This window comes from Centropristis striata, chromosome 4 (assembly GCF_030273125.1).
Source record: "Centropristis striata isolate RG_2023a ecotype Rhode Island chromosome 4, C.striata_1.0, whole genome shotgun sequence".
NCBI classification, from domain to species: Eukaryota; Metazoa; Chordata; class Actinopteri; order Perciformes; family Serranidae; genus Centropristis; species Centropristis striata.
In genome coordinates, this window is record NC_081520.1 from 2,657,799 (window position 1) to 2,679,381 (window position 21,583).

General features: G+C 38.4%; 1 protein-coding gene across 2 annotated transcripts in view; it reads left to right on the top strand.

The window, feature by feature from the left end:
- The window catches only part of ano7 (anoctamin 7), a 34,577-nt gene extending 14,147 nt beyond the window's left edge, over positions 1–20,430 (top strand). Inside the window, exons 7-24 of one of the 2 annotated variants that reach the window (XM_059331808.1) lie at positions 712–822; positions 2,509–2,674; positions 3,368–3,458; positions 3,740–3,836; positions 5,191–5,334; positions 5,531–5,668; positions 5,947–6,042; positions 6,259–6,361; positions 7,349–7,460; positions 9,867–9,921; positions 10,337–10,434; positions 12,192–12,373; positions 13,463–13,668; positions 14,543–14,688; positions 17,023–17,113; positions 18,808–18,927; positions 19,836–19,994; positions 20,092–20,430. In XM_059331808.1, coding sequence (XP_059187791.1) covers positions 712–822; positions 2,509–2,674; positions 3,368–3,458; positions 3,740–3,836; positions 5,191–5,334; positions 5,531–5,668; positions 5,947–6,042; positions 6,259–6,361; positions 7,349–7,460; positions 9,867–9,921; positions 10,337–10,434; positions 12,192–12,373; positions 13,463–13,668; positions 14,543–14,688; positions 17,023–17,113; positions 18,808–18,927; positions 19,836–19,991 — 2,112 coding nt within the window. In that variant the 3' untranslated portion in view covers positions 19,992–19,994; positions 20,092–20,430. Of the gene's footprint in view, positions 1–711; positions 823–2,508; positions 2,675–3,367; positions 3,459–3,739; positions 3,837–5,190; positions 5,335–5,530; positions 5,669–5,946; positions 6,043–6,258; positions 6,362–7,348; positions 7,461–9,866; positions 9,922–10,336; positions 10,435–12,191; positions 12,374–13,462; positions 13,669–14,542; positions 14,689–17,022; positions 17,114–18,807; positions 18,928–19,835 lie in introns of both variants that reach the window. The other variant, XM_059331807.1, reaches the window with a different exon arrangement.
- The last annotated feature ends 1,153 nt before the right edge of the window (positions 20,431–21,583 follow it).

The window sequence follows — 21,583 nt, forward strand, 5'->3', positions numbered from 1 at the left end:
TGAAATAAAAATGAAAACGAGAGTTTAAAAGAAAAAAAAAATAAACAACTGAAACTGTGTTGTGGGGTTACACAACTAAAATTGTCCTGTCAGTCAGCCACTATAGAAGCCTTTTTCATACTTTATATCAACTTTATATGAATTACGACGCACTCGTTATTATTTACTGTTCCTTTATCATTTTACAGTTCCACCTGTTATTTCCTGTCACTACCTTTCAAAATAAAAGCACCCGTTTCACACTGGAAGGCACCTTTTCAAAATAAAAGCATCACAACATTGTAAAACACCTAGAAAATGCACAAACATGAAAAAACAAGCTATATCATACAAAAACATAAATAGGAACCTTGCTAAAGGTAATTTACAGTTGTATTTAAAATAAATGGAAAAGTGATACAGTGATTGGAGTATTTACTACTTTTTACTGCTATATTTGATTTACTCCACATTAACAGTCTTATAACATGTATTCCTATCAGTAGCAGCTCAAAACCAGATAATTTACTATATTTTATAAAGCGATTACATTAATATTGAGCAGAATTCAGTTCTGAGTTTTGGTCCGGCCCCTGCAACCTTCGTGGTATTGGTCATGTGGCCCCTTGGGAAAATTAATTGCCCACCCCTGATCTAAAACATGGTGGATCAGAGGGTTGTTAGTTTTAGTCTCCTGTGCGTCCCTACAGTGACAGTGTCCTCTCCCTGCAGCTGTATGAGATCCTGGCCAGGACTCCGTATGGTTCTCTGAAAAGGGGAGAGGTGGGAATTGACCGACTGCTCAGTGAGGAGGTCTTCACTGCTGCCTACCCGCTGCATGAGGTGAGCGTTGAACCCTCATCTTAGACCCGAACCTTGATCCTGATCGCTGGTCTGGTCTGAGCCGACTTTTACACTACTGAGATACTTTTTATCCAGTTTCCAAGGCAAAAGAATGATGTAATGAAAGGGGCCATCTGATAAAACCAACATGATCTCACAGAAATCTGTGAAATAACCACGGATTTGCTTAACTCAAAATCCGTGGAATAGCCACGGAATCGCTCAAATTTCCGTGAAACTGACACGGATTTCGCTACAATGCAAGTTAATGACAGTCATATCCCGTGGCTATTCCAACATACAAAGTGATTATGTACATTCACTGAGTGAATATTTAGAAAATAAAACATGTATTTCTCGCTAGAAATGTGATCAAAATCCATTTTTATGCAGAAACTAAGTCAAAATATTGATTTTTTTCACTAAAAATTAGAGAACTGTCCGCCATGTTTTTTGTTCTGACCGCCGGGACCTTGAAAGTCACGTGACTTGGAACAAACCAATAGGAACAAATATTAACTTGCATTGTAGCGAAATCCGTGTCAGTTTCACGGAAATTTGAGTGATTCCGTGGCTATTCCACGGATTCCTGTGAGACCAGGTTCGATAAAACCTTTACATTTAAAGTTGTAATAATAATATGAAATTTTACTAGCTATATTTCCATTGACATATTCCTATGCACACTGCATTAGAAAAGCTAAATGGAAACAGCAAAATTCAATAAAACTTCCTTAATTTCACAATAAAAGGTTTTTTTTTTGCTTGCTCAAGGTGGTTTTTGCGTTTGTCGAAAAAGAGTTGATGCTAAATGGGAAAGGGAAATACTGCAGTGGAATAAGTTTTGACGTGGCAAACACTAAACTCACGTGATTGATCGTTGTCAGTGTCCCAGAATTTACATGAATTTTAATTTTTCATCTGTGGACAGCATAACACATGGCTGATACGAACTGACATGAAACCATGACTCCTTCTACCCTGTTTACTTGAGGATAACAGACGTATAGCCTCACTGCAAAAAAAGAAAAGATGGGTGAACTCAAAATTTCAAGGCAACAAACTTCGATAAAATTTTAAGTTGGACAATTAAACTAAATATTTTAAGTTTTGTTTTTGAGTTTGCTCAACTCTGAATTTCTCTTGCACGATTGTAACGCCGCTGTGAAATGTCAGCTAATGTTGTGACCACAATTTTGAGTTAGCATTGATACGCTAATGACTACTCTTGTAGCTGTATCAAGCAGCGCAGCTAGCATCAGTTAGCCGCTAGCATCAGTTAGCCGCTAGTGTCAGTTAGCCGCTAGCGTCAGTTAGCCGCTAGCTTTCGCTAATGACCGAATTTCACAACAAAGAAATAAGAGTTAGCAGAACTATTGTCCCTTGTTGTGAACCCCAACTTAAAGATATAAGTAACAACAACTCACCAACTTGTTTTTGAGCAGACAACTGGCTTCCTTTGTTGTGCTAACTTACATTATTGCCCTAAATGTCAATCATTTATATTTCCAAGTTTTACCAACTTAAATCACTGTTTTTGGCCAAAAAATTGGCTTTTTTGCAGTGCTGGTGCACCAACTAGTGACCAACTGAATGGAAACAGCTACTTTGACCAAATTGGGACACTGATAACAGCAGAGCAGCTATTCAGACTGAAAAGCAACACGTTTTGTTCTGTGTTTACAGGGTGGTTTCGAGCTGCCGTCACCCCCAGTGCCTCCACAGTCTTTAGGTCTGAGGCAGATACTGTATTCGTACTGGGCCGTGTGGTCTTCTTGGAAACGTTACCAACCTTTGGATCACATCAGGGAATACTTTGGAGAGAAGATAGCACTTTATTTTGCCTGGCTCGGTAACTATAGCCACCACACTCCATCATCATGAAACTAGAAGATCTAAGGAATCTATAGGGACCATGTGCGTCATGATATCGTGTCGGGAAGTCAACGAAATTACGCTGCAAAGTTAGGCTATTTTTATGCTAAATTAAAAAAATTCTGAGCAATGAAGCTTAAAGTTTTTGAAAGTATGATAAAATGCTGCAGTTGTTGTCGTCCATACATGTTTGATATCAGTTCAGTTTGACTGAATACTTTGTTGGTCAGTCTGTGGGTTTGACTCTCATTGTGGGGGAATAAAAAGACTGAAGTGAGATGAATAGACTGAGAATTTTCTCTTATTTGACAAAACAATTCTTGATTGAATTTCATTTTGTGGACACAAAATGCAGTTAAACGGTTAAATCACAATATGTTGTATTGCAATTCTCACAATATTACAAAATGCTTAAAATCACAATAATATCAAGGATCGGGATAAAATCGTATCGTGGGGCCGATACGCTGATTTACACCTCTAATAAATATCATCCAAACTTTTGAAATTCAATTATTTTCTGCTGACAGGATCAGAAATTAAATACATGTATGATGGACTTTCTGTGCCTTGCATTGTGCCCTGAATACGTATTAATTTATTTGAATTTTTCTCCTCAGTAACAGTTTTCCCACCATTTGCTTCTCAGAGTAACTGTGTCTGAATTTAGGTTTCTACACCGGCTGGCTGTTGCCGGCGTCTGTTGTTGGGACTGTGATCTTCTTGATTGGATTCTGGCTCATGAACACTGACGTTCCAGCGTGAGTATAAACTACGTTGGTGTTCTCATTTTCAAAGTCAAACAGTTTGTTGCAGGCCAAAAATAAAGCTGATAAATTCAGGACACAACAAGCATATAATTCATCTGTACTCACAATCTGGTGATGATGACCTCAGGGATTCATCTGATTTTCCCCCTAAATGTAATCATTTTGAAATATATTCCTCTCAGCTAATATGCTGACGACACTCAATTTTATCCGAGAAAACGTTTATTTGCTATTTTGTAATTGTGTATGTGTTTTTGTACGTGTGTGTGTAGGAAGGAGTTGTGTCACAGTGGAAACGACTTCATCATGTGTCCTCTCTGTAACATCTGCGCGCTATGGAACTACTCCAGCATCTGCGTCACTTTCAAGGTAACCTGTTCTTTCACCTTTCTTTCTGTTATGATTTTGGAGTTGTAACTGTACACAGAAGTCACAGTTCAGAGCCAGTTTGGTACAAATGCATATTTAGGCTACGTTTACACGAGGACGGTCTGAACAGAAGACGCAAAAGTGGCGTCGCGTCTTCACTTTTTATTCCTTGTTTAGACGAGCGTTTTCGGGAGGAAATTTGCTGCATACGGTGATGCAAAAGTGTGTGAAATTCGATTGTATGCATGCCAGGCGGCATCACTTAAAGCGATAAGAGCATCTTTGGGCATGCAGAAGTTTTCACGCCACACATTTTCATCAGCTACTCCTTCCACAAAGTTTTCCACCATCCACTAGATCTTCCAGGTCTCGTCCAAAGCCGCCTGGCTCGCCTCCGACAAATTGCTGCGTCCAAAATGTGATGGAGGTAATTCCAGATCCTTCTCTGTTCACTAATACTATCTGTACATATCCTGTACATTTGGTGGAAAGACTCCTGTAAGTTTATTAGAGCTGCCAGAGCAGCTTGAAGGTCAGACACATGGAAATAATCCCACGTTTCTTTATTTCCCTGTACTGGAGCATGTATGTGACGTAAACACATACGTGACGTGAGCAGATCTGAGCAGAGTTTTGCGTCTTTACGCCCCAAAAACGCCGTCACCGTCTAAACGAAGGCACTTTTTTTTTTTACCCGGGAGCGTCCTCGTGTAAACGGGGCCTAAATCCATTTATTTTCATTGTTTTAGAAGATGGACACACTTTTCTTGCTGGGAACATTTTGCCAACAGGCATCATAAGAATAAGGACCAAACACTGCACGAACATATCTTGTGCTATGAAGCTGTAAAAACTGAATACGGGTTGTTTTTTCCTTGTCCTGGTGTAGCACGGGTTGGTCTTTCAGCACCGCCGTTTCATTCGCTGTAGTGTGGCTGACTCGCCCACTATGGCAAGTTTAACACATGGTACCAACAGCGTATGACTTCTCTAGTGACTGCCCATTGTTCCTTTAACTGTCTGAGAAATTTCCGATTAGAGTGATTGAAGGCCTTATTACTCAAAATAATTGTGTTTTATGATGTGACAATGTTATTAAGGAATAGTTAGGAACAAAAAACGCTTTGTTTAGGTAAGAGAAAATAAATTGTTTTTGGTCAAATGACCATATGTATGTCTTTCCAAATAAACTAATATATTATATTATTATATTAAGAGCAAAATCTCCAAAGCAGCAAGATATCAGAGCAATCGGTCTTTCTATTTGAGATGAATGTTGGACAAATGGGATTTTTAGTCCAATGGGATATCTTTCAGATTATTCACATTTTATTGCATCTTTGTATCTCTGCAGGCGGGCATACTGTTTGATAATGGAGGAACAGTGTTTCTCAGTGTCTTCATGTCTCTGTGGGCCGTCACCTTCCTGGAGTACTGGAAGAGGACATGTTCAGCTTTGTCTCACCGCTGGGACTGCTCTGAATTCCAGGATATTGAGGTACCTGTTTCAAAAACCCCATCTCACTCAACTAAATGCTTGTGGTTTAAAACAACAAGCAGAATAAAAGCACGATTAAGATTAAGATTAGGTAGCAAGATTAAAATGGGTTGTTGTACTGTTGATAAATATATAAACACCTTTTCTAGCGAGGATTTCTGTGAGTTTATGGTCGTCGCCTCTCTGTCCTCCTCAGGAGCGACCTCGTCCAGAGTTCACAGCCATGGCGCCAATGACCATGAGGAACCCGGTAACTGGAGCAGAGGAACCTTATTTTCCTGAAAGTAAACGACTCAACCGATCTTTGACTGGCTGTATGGTCATCATCATGATGGTGAGTCTCCTGACCTTGAAACCTTAACCTTGTAATACTATGATATTGGGACTAGAGGCAACAACGTGGATCTACTTTGGTCATCGCCATAGTCACAGCCTGCCACCAAGCAGGTGGTCTGTGTGCTTAATCCCTAAACGTGTGTTTATTTGAAATAAGTGGAATAAAATATAACTGCAGGGCAGCTGAGAGGTTTATAATCACATTTGAAACCAAATATTAATACAGGTTATGTTTAGAAAAGTAGCAGTAAATTGAACTTGTGCATCTGTTTGCAGATTATTGTGGTGCTGATGTTCATCATCGCCATTATTCTGTATCGCACCATCGTCAGAATCATCATCTACAAGTCCAACAGCTTCTTAACGTCCTCTGTGAGTAAAACACAATGCAGATAAACTGTTCCTTTAAATCTATATAAGGTTTAATAGAAAAGATCAGAGGCTCCGGGAGGTTGCCCTGAGGAACGCCACAACATGTTGATTTACATTTCTGTAACTGTTTTTATATTCACCTGATTTTGTGTGTGTGTGTGTGTGTGTGTGTGTGTGTGTGTGTGTGTGTGTGTGTGTGTGTGTGTGTGTTTTCAGGCCTCAAGGATTGCCAGTATTTCAGGATCTGTGTTGAACCTGTTGGTCATCCTCATGTTGTCCAAAGTTTACACCTCGCTGGCTCACGTCCTCACCCGATGGGGTGAGTAGCACCTTCATCCTCACCCGCCTCAGTTTACATCTTACAAATTCAGTCAATTTTTTGATGCCAAATTAAGCTTTAATTAAGTGTTTTCACCAAGAAGTTCCTGGTCTGATGAGGACTAGTTCTCACCAGTATACAGCTACTTTTTGGCAAGCTGCCAGTACTCGATTCTTACATTTAAGAATAACATTTATATTTGTCACTTAGATTTCAATATGAACATTTATTGAATTAAAGCAACAATGTGCATTATGCCTGCCACAATTCGAAATACAGTCAAAGTTGAATGATAATAGAGGGTAGAATAGAACTTTTAAAGGGTAAAAGAGAAAGTTTTAATGATAAGAGGGGGTAAATTAGGAAGTTTTAAGGGTAAAAGAGAAAGTTTTAGGGTAAAAAATTAAGTTGAATGATAATAGAGGGTAGAATAGAACTTTTAAAGTTTAAAAGAGAAAGTTTTAATGATAAGAGGGGGTAAATTAGGAAGTTTTAAGGGTAAAAGAGAAAGTTTTAGGGTAAAAAATTAAGTTGAATGATAATAAAGGGTGAAATAGGACATTTAAAGGGTAAAAAATAAAGAAAATGAGCTGTGGAGTCTGACTTGAAACACATTTTCCCAATTATTCTGACATTCCATGAAAGCAGCACAATGTTCTGTTCTGCTGCATTAAAAAAAATGAAAAATAACTTTTGCCCCGGGATCTCAATCCTCTCTGAAATATAACGCTGCACCCTGACACAGAGTTTCATGAGATTAAATGAATTATCCAGATCTCCAAACTAAAAGACAGAACAGACACAGTTTGTTTTGGCCAAAATTGCAGATGTTAAGTGGTTGCAAAAGCCCTGCAATTTTTTTGTGAATTTGCAGAGTGTAGAGAGGGGGGAGTGGGCATGTTGAACAGATGTGTGTAGTATGTGTAACATAACACTATAGTATGTATAGTGTATATGTACTCTGTGGGTGTGTTGTGTTTCTGTCAGAGATGCATCGGACTCAGAGTAAATACGAAGACATGTTCATCCTCAAAGTTTTCATCTTCCAGTTCGTCAACTTCTACTCGTCTCCAGTTTATATCGCCTTCTTCAAAGGCAGGTGAGAACTCCTTCAGCTAATCAGAAAAAGCCTCCTGTTTCACATTTAATCTTTTACTTTTTGTTTATTTCTTCCCATTTAGTCTTTTTTCGTGTCTCTCATCTTCTTTTTGTCTACATTTGGTGACTTTTATTTTGCTGAAACAGGACGGGCTCTCAGTTTTTCATTTCAAAATAAATTACACTACTGGTCAAAAGTTTTAGAATACACAAACTTTTCCAGAATTTAATTGAAAATGATGCAGTTTAATGTCTCAGTTTACTCTGAAATGAATGCACATTTGCAACATTTAAAATTCTCTATTGAGCATGATAGTGTTTTGAAAGTAAAAAAAAGATTCAAAATCACATTTTATGTTGGACTAAAGGACTAAAAAAAGACACAAAATGACCAAAAAAAGACACAAAAAGACACAAAATGACTTACAAAGACATGAAAAGAATTCAAAAATGATCAAAATAGCCCAAGACTCCATAGAGTTAAGTTGTTAACCCAATTCTTGTTCCCTGAAAAAAGGCCTACTTGTATAATTCTGAAATGTACATTATTTTTCAGTTTTGGTTAAGCTTACCTTTTTTTATTTACCTCTGGCAGTTCACCACTTACCTTTGGACCCTTTCAAGCTGTTCATTTGACTTGAACTGCTTGAATTTCAATAAAAAACTGGAAAAATTGGGGTGTTCTAAAACTTTTGACCAGTAATGTTTATTAAATGAAAAGTCAGAGAGTTTGAATTGCAGAAGTAAAAGCAGCAGATATGTTAAAGAAGGAGTCACAGCGCCTCCTGCAGGCCGATGATGAAAGAAGACAAACATTTTTCAAACCTACAGAACATTATTGTGTGGAGAGCTTTGATTGTTCCAAAGATCTCTTATGTGTTTAAAATAAAGCCGCTGGCATGTTGATGCACACATAAAAACCTGAAGCCACTCAGCATAAACCAGCTGCAACAACAATATCTGCTTTGATATATTGCAAAAATGTCCGGTGTAAAAGTTTCTATAACAGCCAAATAGATTAAACAGATTTCGAAACAAATACAACAATATCCACAAAAATAAAATACAGGGTAATAATATACAAATATACATTGCAATGTGTAATCAAACAATCATATTTTAATTTTAAGGCATGTATAAAAAAAACACTTCTAATAAAGAAATCAAACCAGCTTCCTCCTGGCATTAAAAAATCAAAGCAGGAGGAAGCGAGACGTCTCTCCACAAATCTTTCTCAATTTATTTCTACATTTTTTAAATTAGAAAAATAATTTAAAATCATTCATAAACCAAATAAACTTGTAAGCTTACTATTGTTCCATTTACTGCAGTGAATGTGATATGTACACTTAAGAATAATTATGTTGATTATATTCAGAAACAGATGAGTTTATTTTATCCATATTTAAAAAAAAAAAAAAGGATATTTCATATTTCAGGAGTAATTTATTTTAACAGATGAAACATAATATAATTATGATATCTAGCCAAAATATTTGGGGCATGTTTTTACATTTTACTCACTGTGCACAATCAAGTGGGAACAACTCAAAAATGTATTTTGTACAGAATAACACAGTTATAATGACAGAAATTATGAAAAAAGAAAATGTGCAAGTTTAATTTTATGACATTTTTATCTTAAATTTGAATAAAATGGAATTAGAGTGATTTTGAAGAAATATCACAATTTTAAGCTTGTTTTGGTTAAGTCTTCTAACCGACGATCCATTCAAGGATGGATTCATTAACCCAGTAGTTCTCAACCTTTTTGAGTCGCGACCCCCAATTTAACATGCATGTTGTCCGCGACCCCCGCTCACTGAACACAATCTCACACGCACAGTTCAGATCGACAAAAAAAGACACAAATTGACCACAAAATGATCAAAAAAGACACAAAATGACCCAAAAAAGACACAAAATTACCAAAAAAGGAAACAAAATGACCAAAAAAGACACAAATTGACCATAAATTGATCAAAAAAAGAAATTAAGTGACCAAAAAGACTAAAACACATTAACACATGAACACTTTAACACAGTGGAGACAGAGCTGACTTCCAAAATGATTTGGAGACCCCCAGAAATCATCTTGCGACCCCAATTGGGGTCCCGACCCCAAGGTTGAGAATAGCTGCATTAACCTATGAAGCCATCATCTGAGTGCTGTAAGTCTCTCCTCAGAGTTTATGACCAACTGAAAATATTTAATGACCTTTAAAGCAACTATGCATGCAGACACATTTTTTGATTCTCTACTCTGGTATTTATTTTACATGATATAATTTACGTTTCCTTCTTGTTAAGTGTGTCCTTGTTTACTGAGAGGTGGTTTCCCAAAACGGCTTTGGATGAAAACAAGCATTCATTTGCTTTGTTTGTTTGTTTGTTTGTGTCTGTTTAGGTTTATTGGTTACCCTGGGAAATACGAGACACTGTTTGGAATTCGCAATGAAGACGTGAGTCTGTCCCTCTTATTGCAGTCGAACTCACAAAGAATTATTAAACGTCATTATTAACTCAGATATTGCGAAGCTTCAGTTTTTGCATCAATCAGCATCTTGTGCATGAGATATCTATTCTTATACATTTGCTCATAGTTCAATAAGTAATTAATTAATGCTTTTTTCATGCATGATCATTCAAGTACCCTGATCATAAATAAAGTATTTGTTGTGTGTTTTCACAGCTTTTTAATTTAACCCAGCAGTTGGAAAATGGAAAAGCTATGCTAATAGGAATCAAAATAATTAAATGTGATTAATTGAAGCCTGATTTGGGCTCTAGGTGATAATTCTGTATTTGTTTCTGGTTGAAATGTTGTTCATTAAAAGGGGGCAACAATTAAACTGTATTTGTGTTTGTGTGGGCCAGTGTGGAGCAGGTGGCTGCCTCATTGACCTGGCTCAGGAGCTGCTGGTCATCATGGTGGGAAAACAGCTGATCAATAATGCCCAGGAGTTCCTCATACCGTACGGACAAACACACACACACACACACACACACACATAACTTCTGTGAAAAGAATTATTGTCTGAGAACGAGACAATGTGTGCGAATGCTATGAGAAACTGCACTGCAAAAAAGCCAACTTGTATTTTTTGGCCTAAAACAGTAATTTAAGTTGGTAAAACTTGGAAATATAAATTAAATGGGGTGCACTTATATAGCGCTTTTATCCAAAGCGCTTTACACTACACACTACGCTCATTCACCCGTTCACACACACATTCATACTGGTGGCAGAGGCTACCCTAAACGGTGCCACCTGCCACCATTGGGAATTCATTCTCACACCGATGAACGCAGCATCGGGAGCAATTTGGGGTTCAGAATCTTGCTCAAGGATACTTCGACATGTGGGCTGCCATGGTCGGGGATCGAACCACCAACCTTCCGATCAGAAGACGACCACTCTACCAACTGAGCCACAGCCACAAATTATTGACATTTAGGGCAATAATGTAAGTTAGCACAACAAAGGAAGCCAGTTGTCTGCTCAAAAACAAGTTGGTGAGTTGTTGTTACTTATATCTTTAAGTTGGGGTTCACAACAAGGGACAATAGTTCTGATAACTCTTATTTCTTTGTTGTGAAATGCGGGAAAGCGGTGAAATTCGGTCATTAGCGATAGCTAACGGCTAACTGATGCTAGCGGCTAACTGATGCTAGCTGCGCTGCTTGTTACAGCCATAGACATATATACATGTATATATGTCTATGGTTACAGCTACAAGAGTAGCCATTAGCGTATCAATGCTAACTCAAAATTGTGGTCACAACATTAGCTGACATTTCATAGCGGCGTTACAATCGTGCCAGAGAAATTCAGAGTTGAGCAAACTCAAAAACAAAACTTAAAATATTTAGTTTAATTGTCAAACTTAAAATTTTCTCGAAGTTTGTTGCCTTGAAATTTTGAGTTCACCCAACTTTTCTTTTTTTGCAGTGTGTACGAAAGAAATGGTATCTTGTGAGGACAAAATAACTTGTGAAGAAGATACTAGCTTTAAAAAACAAATGAACATAGTAGATAACTGAACATAATACCTTATGAAAACAAAATAGTGTCTTGTGAGCAAGGTTATAATAGTTTTGGATTTTTCATTAGTTTTAGTTTTAATTTTGTTGTGAATTTTTGTTTTCAAATTCAGTTAGTTTTAATTAGTTTTAAGAGTGAGTTTTCTAGTTTTAGTTTAGTTTTTATTTTTTGAAAATGCTTAGTTTAAGTTTAGTTTTTATTAGTTTTAGTGTTTGTTTTAGTTTTTTTGTAATGGGGTATTTGTTGGGTGCCAGATTCAAAGAGGTCATAATAAATGTTTCCTTTATTTCCTTTGGTTTATCATCTCAGCCCCAATAAGGTTATTAACTCTTACAGTTCTGGGTGTTTTGAATTTTGGTTCTAGTGTAAACATCCCAGTCTCAGTAAACATATTCACCATGTGTTGCATGTTCAAATAGAAACACTGAATTATGAATGAAAAAAGTTGACAAAAACGAAAACTAAGGACATTTTCACTATAATTTTAGTTAGTTTTAGTTAGTTTTGTAACCACAAAATACAGTTTTAGTTAGTTATCGTTTTTTAAAAACTCTAGTTTTTATTTTTATTTCAGTTAACGAAAATGTTTTTTCAATTCTAGTTTTCGTTATTTCGTTAGTTTTCGTTAACTATAATAACCTTGGTTGTGAGAACAAAAGAATAACTTGTGTGCTCATCATTTGGCAGGAAGATGAAATCATGGTGGCAGAAGAGGAAGCTGAGCCCTCAGCAGAAGGAGGCGAAGATAGAGGAAGGAGAGGAGGCTCAGATGAAGGTGAAGGGGGACCAAGAGGAGGAGGTTTCTCCCTGGGAAGCAGATTACCAGCTGCTGCTCTGTGAGGGACTCTTCAGTGAATACTTGGAGATGGGTGAGTCTGTTGGATTTATGAGTCTGGGGCCTGCCAGACGGGTGGGGCTAAGAGTTTTTGTATTATTCTGGTCAGAGCCGGCCCAAGCCTCCATGGGGCCCGAAGCAAAATTCAGTTTCGGGGGCCCTCTATTTCTGCCAATAATATTGATTGTTGATCATTCACACACCTACTACAAACTCATTGCGGCTCTGGTAGTGTTGTTTACATTATGCTATTGTCAGCCTGATATGTCTTCACACATTTAAGGGGGTGTCCCAGTTAATTACATAAATAATACCAATGCAATAATGATACAAATGATACCAATGAATGAATGATTTCCAGGGTGTCACATGTGTTTTTTAATCTAAAAATGTATCACATTCAACTATCGAGTGACTTGGGGTTGATTTACACAACAATCCAAATATTATATATCATATTATTTTACTTATTATTACTTTATTTATATTTTTCATTTTATTTTTATGTTGTTATCTATTATTACATATTATATTATATATATTATATACTGTACTATTATTATTATTATTATTATTATTACTATTATTATTATTATTATATACCGTCTAGTCACTATAGCATTGTTGCATCATATCACCAGTTTAATTATTACCATCATCTTGCCAACCATCCTACCAACTGATGTTCTTTTTAACTTCTTAAGTGTCCTTGTTCTATTCTGTGTTTTTTTCTATTGTTGTTTTTATTTATGCTACCTCAGTATTTTATTCTATTGTATTTCATTGTACTTGAATACCGGACTGCTGTGACAACCGAATTTCTGTTATATATCTATCTATCAAATGGTGAAGCATTATTTTTACTGTAAAAGTGTCATCTGGTTTATTATTTTTGAAAAACGTGAAAACATTCCTTTTATCTTGGCGTTGTTGACATTAAATTGTATTTTTGTACAATAATATATCTTTGATCATATAGAAAGTGTCACTCATGCATGCAAAATATGTACATATTTTTTGTTAATTGCTCTTGGGGGCCCCCTAGTGGCCACGGGGTCCTAAGCAGTCGCTTAGTTCGCTTATGCCTTGGGCCGGCTCTGATTCTGGTTCTTGTTCTCCTCAGTGATCCAGTTTGGCTTCGTCACCATCTTCGTGGCGGCGTGTCCTCTCGCTCCTCTCTTTGCTCTCATCAATAACTGGGTGGAGATTCGTTTGGACGCTCAGAAGTTTGTGTCTGAATATCGCCGCCCGGTGGGCGAGCGAGCTCAGGACATCGGCATCTGGTTTCCCATCATGCAGTTCATCACAAACGTGGCTGTCTTTGGCAATGTGAGTCTCTCTGTGTTGCTGTTTGTTTCTGTGAGGACCACACTGTAAAAAGTGTTGGTAGAAATTACAGTAAAATGCTGTCAAATTGCATGAGAAATACGGCCTAAAATAAAAAAAATTGCATATCACCATAATAGACACTTTTAATTACTGTCACAGAATAGAACAAAACTTTTGAAAAACACAGTTTTACTGTAAAAATATTTTTAAAAATCATGTAAAATGAATGGAGAAATACCATATTGTCTCAAGGACACAATTACCTTTAAATAAACGGACTACTCAGTCTAAATTACAGTTTTTGCTGATATTTACATTTAAATTTACAGTAGAAAACCCACTCACTGTAATTTTTACGGTAAAATTCTGGCAACCACAGCTGCCGGTATTTTACCGTAAATTTAACAGATTATTTTTGACAGTGCAGTTATAATCTTGACTTACTTTGTCACTTTGAAATGTTTGAATCAGAATCAAAATCTTTGATCACCCCATGATAAGGTTCTGTTTGCAGAAGAAAACATGGATGAAGGAAGGTTTACATGGGGCAGATCAACTCACTATTATTAAGGCTGTTATTATTATTTTCGAATTATCATTATTATCTTTATTTTATTTTTTTCAGATTTTCAAGTTGCCTATCAATTTAGGTATAAGTATGTCTTTGTAAGAGAATTGTGATAGAGTTTAAATGCTTTTGCAAGGATATGATTTAGATTTTATTTATATATTTTTTATTTTTTAAAACCATTTCTTTCTTTTTATGCTTTGATGAAAAGACTTGACATGTTTACAAGATGTAGAGCAACATTTATGTGCCGGTTTGTTTTTCTTCAAATAAAAAGTTTAATAACAAAAAAATCTTTGATTTTAGGCGTTCCTCATAGCGTTCACCTCGTCCTTTCTACCTCGTCTGTACTACCGCTACACCACAGACAGCTCACTGAGCGGCTTCATCAACTTTACTCTGGCAACATCGCCACGCAACTACAGCATGCAACACCACAACATACCCTGCAGGTAGGCAACATGCAACTACTGCATGCAACACCACAACACACCCTGCACGTAGGCAACATGCAACTAAATCATGCAACACCACAACATACCCTGCAGGTAGGCAACATGCAACTAAATCATGCAACACCACAACACACCCTGCAGGTAGGCAACATGCAACTACTGCATGCAACACAACAACACACCCTGCAGGTAGGCAACATGCAACTACTGCATGCAACACAACAACACACCCTGCAGGTAGGCAACATGCAACTAAAGCATGCAACACCACAACACACCCTGCAGGTAGGCAACATGCAACTAAATCATGCAACACCACAACACACCCTGCAGGTAGGCAACATGCAACTAAATCATGCAACACCACAACACACCCTGCAGGTAGGCAACATGCAACTACTGCATGCAACACAACAACACACCCTGCAGGTAGGCAACATGCAACTACAGCATGCAACACAACAACACACCCTGCAGGTAGGCAACATGCAACTAAATCATGCAACACCACAACACACCCTGCAGGTAGGCAACATGCAACTACAGCATGCAACACAACAACACACCCTGCAGGTAGGCAACATGCAACTAAATCATGCAACACCACAACACACCCTGCAGGTAGGCAACATGCAACTACTGCATGCAACACCACAACACACCCTGCAGGTAGGCAACATGCAACTACTGCATGCAACACCACAACACACCCTGCAGGTAGGCAACATGCAACTAAAGCATGCAACACCACAACACACCCTGCAGGTAGGCAACATGCAACTACAGCATGCAACACCAAGACACACCCTGCAAGTAGGCAACATGCAACTACAGCATGCAACACCAAAACACACCCTGCAGGTAGGCAACATGCAACTACAGCATGCAACACCACAACATACCCTGCAGGTAGGCAACATGCAACTACTGCATGCAACATCAAAACACACCCTGCAGGTAGGCAACATGCAACTACTGCATGCAACACCACAACATACCCTGCAGGTAGGCAACATGCAACTAAATCATGCAACACCACAACACACCCTGCAGGTAGGCAACATGCAACTACAGCATGCAACACAACAACACACCCTGCAGGTAGGCAACATGCAACTACTGCATGCAACACAACAACACACCCTGCAGGTAGGCAACATGCAACTACAGCATGCAACACAACAACACACCCTGCAGGTAGGCAACATGCAACTACTGCATGCAACACAACAACACACCCTGCAGGTAGGCAACATGCAACTAAAGCATGTAACACCACAACACACCCTGCAGGTAGACAACATGCAACTACTGCATGCAACACAACAACACACCCTGCAGGTAGGCAACATGCAACTAAAGCATGTAACACCACAACATACCCTGCAGGTAGGCAACATGCAACTAAAGCATGCAACACCACAACATACCCTGCAGGTAGGCAACATGCAACTACAGCATGCAACACCAAAACATACCCTGCAGGTAGGCAACATGCAACTAAATCATGCAACACCACAACACACCCTGCAGGTAGGCAACATGAAACTAAATCATGCAACACCACAACACACCCTGCAGGTAGGCAACATGCAACTACTGCATGCAACACCACAACATACCCTGCAGGTAGGCAACATGCAACTACAGCATGCAACACCACAACACACCCTGCAGGTAGGCAACATGCAACTACTGCATGCAACACCACAACACACCCTGCAGGTAGGCAACATGCAACTAAAGCATGCAACACCACAACACACCCTGCAGGTAGGCAACATGCAACTAAATCATGCAACACCACAACACACCCTGCAGGTAGGCAACATGCAACTACTGCATGCAACACCACAACACACCCTGCAGGTAGGCAACATGCAACTAAAGCATGCAACACCACAACACACCCTGCAGGTAGGCAACATGCAACTACGGCATGCAACACAACAACACACCCTGCAGGTAGGCAACATGCAACTAAATCATGCAACACCACAACATACCCTGCAGGTAGGCAACATGCAACTAAATCATGCAACACCACAACACACCCTGCAGGTAGGCAACATGCAACTACAGCATGCAACACCAAGACACACCCTGCAGGTAGGCAACATGCAACTACAGCATGCAACACCACAACATACCCTGCAGGTAGGCAACATGCAACTACAGCATGTAACACCACAACACACCCTGCAGGTAGGCAACATGCAACTAAAGCATGCAACACCACAACAATATTTTTACATTTTTGGTCTGAACATAACGACAATAACTGTTGATGTTATTGTTTATTTTGTTGTTTGTTGTTGTTGTCCTGTGCAGGTATCGTGGTTTAAGGGATGAAGAGGGTCAATACCTCCCAGACTACTATCACCTCCTCGCCATTCGACTCACATTTGTCATCGTGTTTGAGGTGAGTGTCTCTCACACATCAGTTCATTTGATGAAGTTTTGTTTTACGAAAACATCCGGAGAGCATGAGAGTCACTTGAGCAACAGGTCAGCAACAGGTCAGTGTCTGATTTCTAAGATTTTAAATGTCTCGGTCGAAGCCAACACAGACTGTCAGAAGCTGAAAGCTGCCAAGGGTTTCTGACACCTGCATTAAAGAAAACTGAGAGGTTTTATAGCAAGTGGACAGAATTTTGCAGACACGTTTCGACAGCCTAACTGAAAATATCCGAAAAGTCTGGTGATGTTTGGACAAACTGTCATTAGTTGATGGCCATATTTTGGAGCAGGCCCATGTTAGGAGCTGGAGGCGCCCCCTATTGGTCCATTTCCAAATTGAAAATGGGACAGAATCTCGACTATCAGGCTACACGTCCAAGGGTGTTTTTACAACCCAAGATTGGGTTTGTTTAGTCTGAATCAGAGTGAAATTTTGGTCCCTCTGGGTCATCAACAATGTGTTGATCCATTATTTCCACAGGCGACGTGCTGCGATCAGACAGTGAGCCTTGATGCACTTCGATATTATGTTATTTTGTAGCCTGGCTAACACCAGACTAATCTCAAATGAGATGTGGTCTGGGAACCAGCCGTTCATTTCTCCGTAGAGGAGGTGTGGTTTACGATCCTCCAGAGCCGTTTATTGGACGCTTAGAATGTCTATCAAAGCGTCTGTAGGTAGCTCTTAGCCAATCAGATCAGTTATACCAGATGACGTAGTAGAGCAACAGAGATGGATGTTTGTTGTGTGTGTCTGTGAGAGAGTGTTGTTTGCTGCTTTGCTTCTCCAGTTCTCGCTTTCTGCAAGATTATTTATTTTCACGCTTTATTCCCCCTCATGTCATTCAGCCACACACATCCACTGATTTTATGGGCAATAAACAAGCTGCTGCGGGTCTCTGGGGGCTCCGCTGTCCCCCGGCTCGGAGCCAGATCACCGGTGTTACGGTAGCGCCGGTGATTAGCGCCGCTAGCAGCGCTAATAGTCCCGCTCCGGTTCCGGGACAGCGGAGCCGCCGAGAGACCTTTCGCCTTTCAACTTTCGCTCTAAACTATTTAAAACACCATCTACAGCTAAAGAGAGTTTCGCGTCTGCAGCAGCCATGTTGGATCCGGAAAACTACAAGCTTCCAAGTGCCGAGTAGTACGCGTCATCGTCTTGCCGTCCCTCCCCGCTCTGTGATTGGATCCCTAAAACAGGGCTAAGAAACCTCCCTGGTTTCCAGACTGGATGGAGGTTCGAAATTAAATTCAAGCATACAAGGCAGTCTGGGTATACCCAGGCTAAATCGGCCCTGGAACGGCCTTGGTCAAAAAGGGGTACGAGAGAACTTTATCCTGACCCTGGTGTGTGTTTGGGTGCACTGTGGAGACCGTCGTCCATGACCGGGCACAATCTTTGCAATTTTTGTCTGTTCTGATGCATGTGCGAATTTTCCAGCATCCCAAACACCGTCTCTGGTGCTTCTGGTGTTTTTCCAACCCATTTCAGAATCAACCATACTAACATCCGTATGATGAAATTCTAGAGTGTGCTGTGATTGGCTGGAACTTACTGGCCTGTATGAAGCAGCCAGCTGAGTGTTGATCAGTTAATGAGTGACGGAGGCAGCAGGTTCTGTTGTGACCTGAAGGCTCCTCCTGTTTCTTCTTCAGCATGTGGTCTTCTTCATCGGCCGCCTGATCGACCTGATGGTCCCTGACATCCCGGAGGAAGTGGAAATGAAGATGAAGAGGGAGCACTACATGGCTAAAGAGGCGCTGGCTGAAAACCAGGTAAGGAAAACTGGTCAAAATGAACAGACTTTCAAATAAAAGTTTGGACATTCAGTACTGTGCAAAAGTCTTAGGAAGGTGTGAAGAATTGATGCTGGTTTGTAGGCAAAGGGTGGTCACACCAAATGTTTCTATTTTTTAAAGCATTCATTTTATAGCATTTTTTCACATCTGCCTAAGACTTTCGCACAGTTTTGTATCGTTGTGTTTGATGTTATTTTCTCACATAAATTAGAGCAGGTTTCCATACAGTTCTCCTTTGTGTTTTAACACAGATGTTGTCTGTTACAAGGTTATAATAGTTTTGGATTTTTCTTTAGTTTTAGTTTTAATTTCGTTGTGAATTTTTGTTTTCAAATTCAGTTAGTTTTAGTTTGTTTTTAGAGTGAGTTTTCTAGTTTTAGTTCAGTTCTTATTTTTTGAAAATGCTTAGTTTTAGTTTAGTTTTTATTAGTTTTAGTGTTAGTTTTAGTTTTTTTTAATGGGGTATTTGTTGGGTGCCAGATTCATAAAAATGTTTTGCCTTTATTTCCTTTGGTTTATCATCTCAGCCCCAATAAAGTTATTAACTTCTGTTCTAGTGTAAACATCCCAGTCTCAGTAAACATATTCACCATGTGTTGCATGTTCAAATAGAAACACTGAATTATGAATGAAAAAAGTTGACAAAAACGAAAACTAAGGACATTTCCACTATAATTTTAGTTAGTTTTAGTTAGTTTTGTAACCACAAAATACAGTTTCAGTTAGTTATCGTTTTTTTAAAAACTCTAGTTTTTATTTTTATTTCAGTTAACAAAAATGTTTTTTCAATTCTAGTTTTCGTTATTTCGTTAGTTTTCGTTGACTATAATAACCTTGGTCTGTTATAGTTTGACTTGTTCCTTAGTTGTGTTATGTGCTTCCAGTCTTTGGGGAAAACCATGATTCCTGTTGACAAAGATGTCCAATCAAGCAGCCTACGAAAGCGTGGGTCAAGCCTCTCAAAACCTCTGCGGAGCGACTCTCCTCCACCAAACCTGGAGGAGATCCCAGAGGAAGCTGCTAAAGCAGAAGGCTGCTGAAAGGTAACAAACATGAGCTCTGTGTTGGATGTCCTCCCTTTACTTCAACGTCCACATCTACGAAACGAGAGCTTCTACTTTTAATTTGCATTGCTGACAGATCTACAAGACCACTGTGAGACCTCAACATCTACAAAAGTTGTGGACTGAATCTTTCAAGACCTTTTGCAAGACTTTGTAAATCTACAAGACCACAATACCATTTCTACAGGAACTACAAGACTTGCTTTATATCAAGAGGATCTACAAGATCTGCAAGAGATCTTAAAGATCTGTGATTATTTAAGAATGTTGTGTTGAACCTCTACATGTTCTACAAAAAGAACTACATGATATCTTCTAGATCTAGAGTTTTTCAACAATATAAGCACATATCTTGTCAAGAAACCAATGTAAAGGCTGAAAATATGATGTAAATAAACTTCTTATAGTAGTAAAATGTTTGCTTGTTGCTTCATCTTCATCAGATGTTTTTTCTTCTTCAGAACACGCTGCAGAAGTGGTTTATATTAGCCTTTCTCATGTACATTGTGCTTTTTTTATTTTTTATTATCCAATCAATCATGTTGATACAATTCTGTGTATGTTAATTGATTTTCACAAATTCAAACCAGTTTACCCTGTTTTAAAAAACTGTATGAATATACTTGATTCAGTGCCTTTTTCTCTATTTTCTTAAATATTTAATCAATTATTTTTCTACATTGTTGATTATTCTTCATGGACTTTTCTTATTGTGTCTGTGTGTACTTTTCTATTTGTGAAACCTTTAAAACTACAGTAAGTGAATTATGATTTGCAGTGAAGAATGTAACTAAAAGGCCATTTACTCAAGTACTGTGATATTGTGAGTATAATGTGAAAATCAATTTTTCATCAAACTTCACACACAAAAAGACAAAATGAGCGTCTTGGGGGGAAAAAGTAATCAAAAAACAATTTTTTAAACAAAGTTTTTTCAACATGAAAATCTATTTTTATTTTTATTGTTATTTGATTATAATACAATAATATAAGACATATACTTTATTCTGAAATAAGCTATTATTCATAATGAATATAGAAGACCAGGGCTGGTTGGCAAACTTTATTTCTGGCAATATTTATGTTTGAATATTCTAACCAGCTGATGACAGGTTAAGGTCCTGCTATAAATAAATAAGTTTTAATATTCACAAATGTTGAGTTAAAATGTGGTTATTTGTTGATGTTGTACACATAAAAATGCTATAAACACAAACATGAAGCAAACAATCTAAACAGTTTGAAAATTCAGACAAGAACCAGAAAACAAGCACATTTATTTCAATATCTGCCTTAAAAAAAACAAAAAAAAACAAGCATTTCCAAGCAATTTATCAGTTGACGTGTCTAACTACTTGGACCATTCATAATAATAATAATTATATTTATACAACACTGTCAAAAGCACTCAAGCGCTCAAAATACCCCAACAAAATATACATTAGAAAGGTACATTACCAGCACATGTGACAACCAACCCCGTTCACATTTGACCCATATTTGAGATAAATCACTCATTGCAGTCTTTCAGATCTAATATCTAAACAGTGGCGGTTCTACACAGGGGC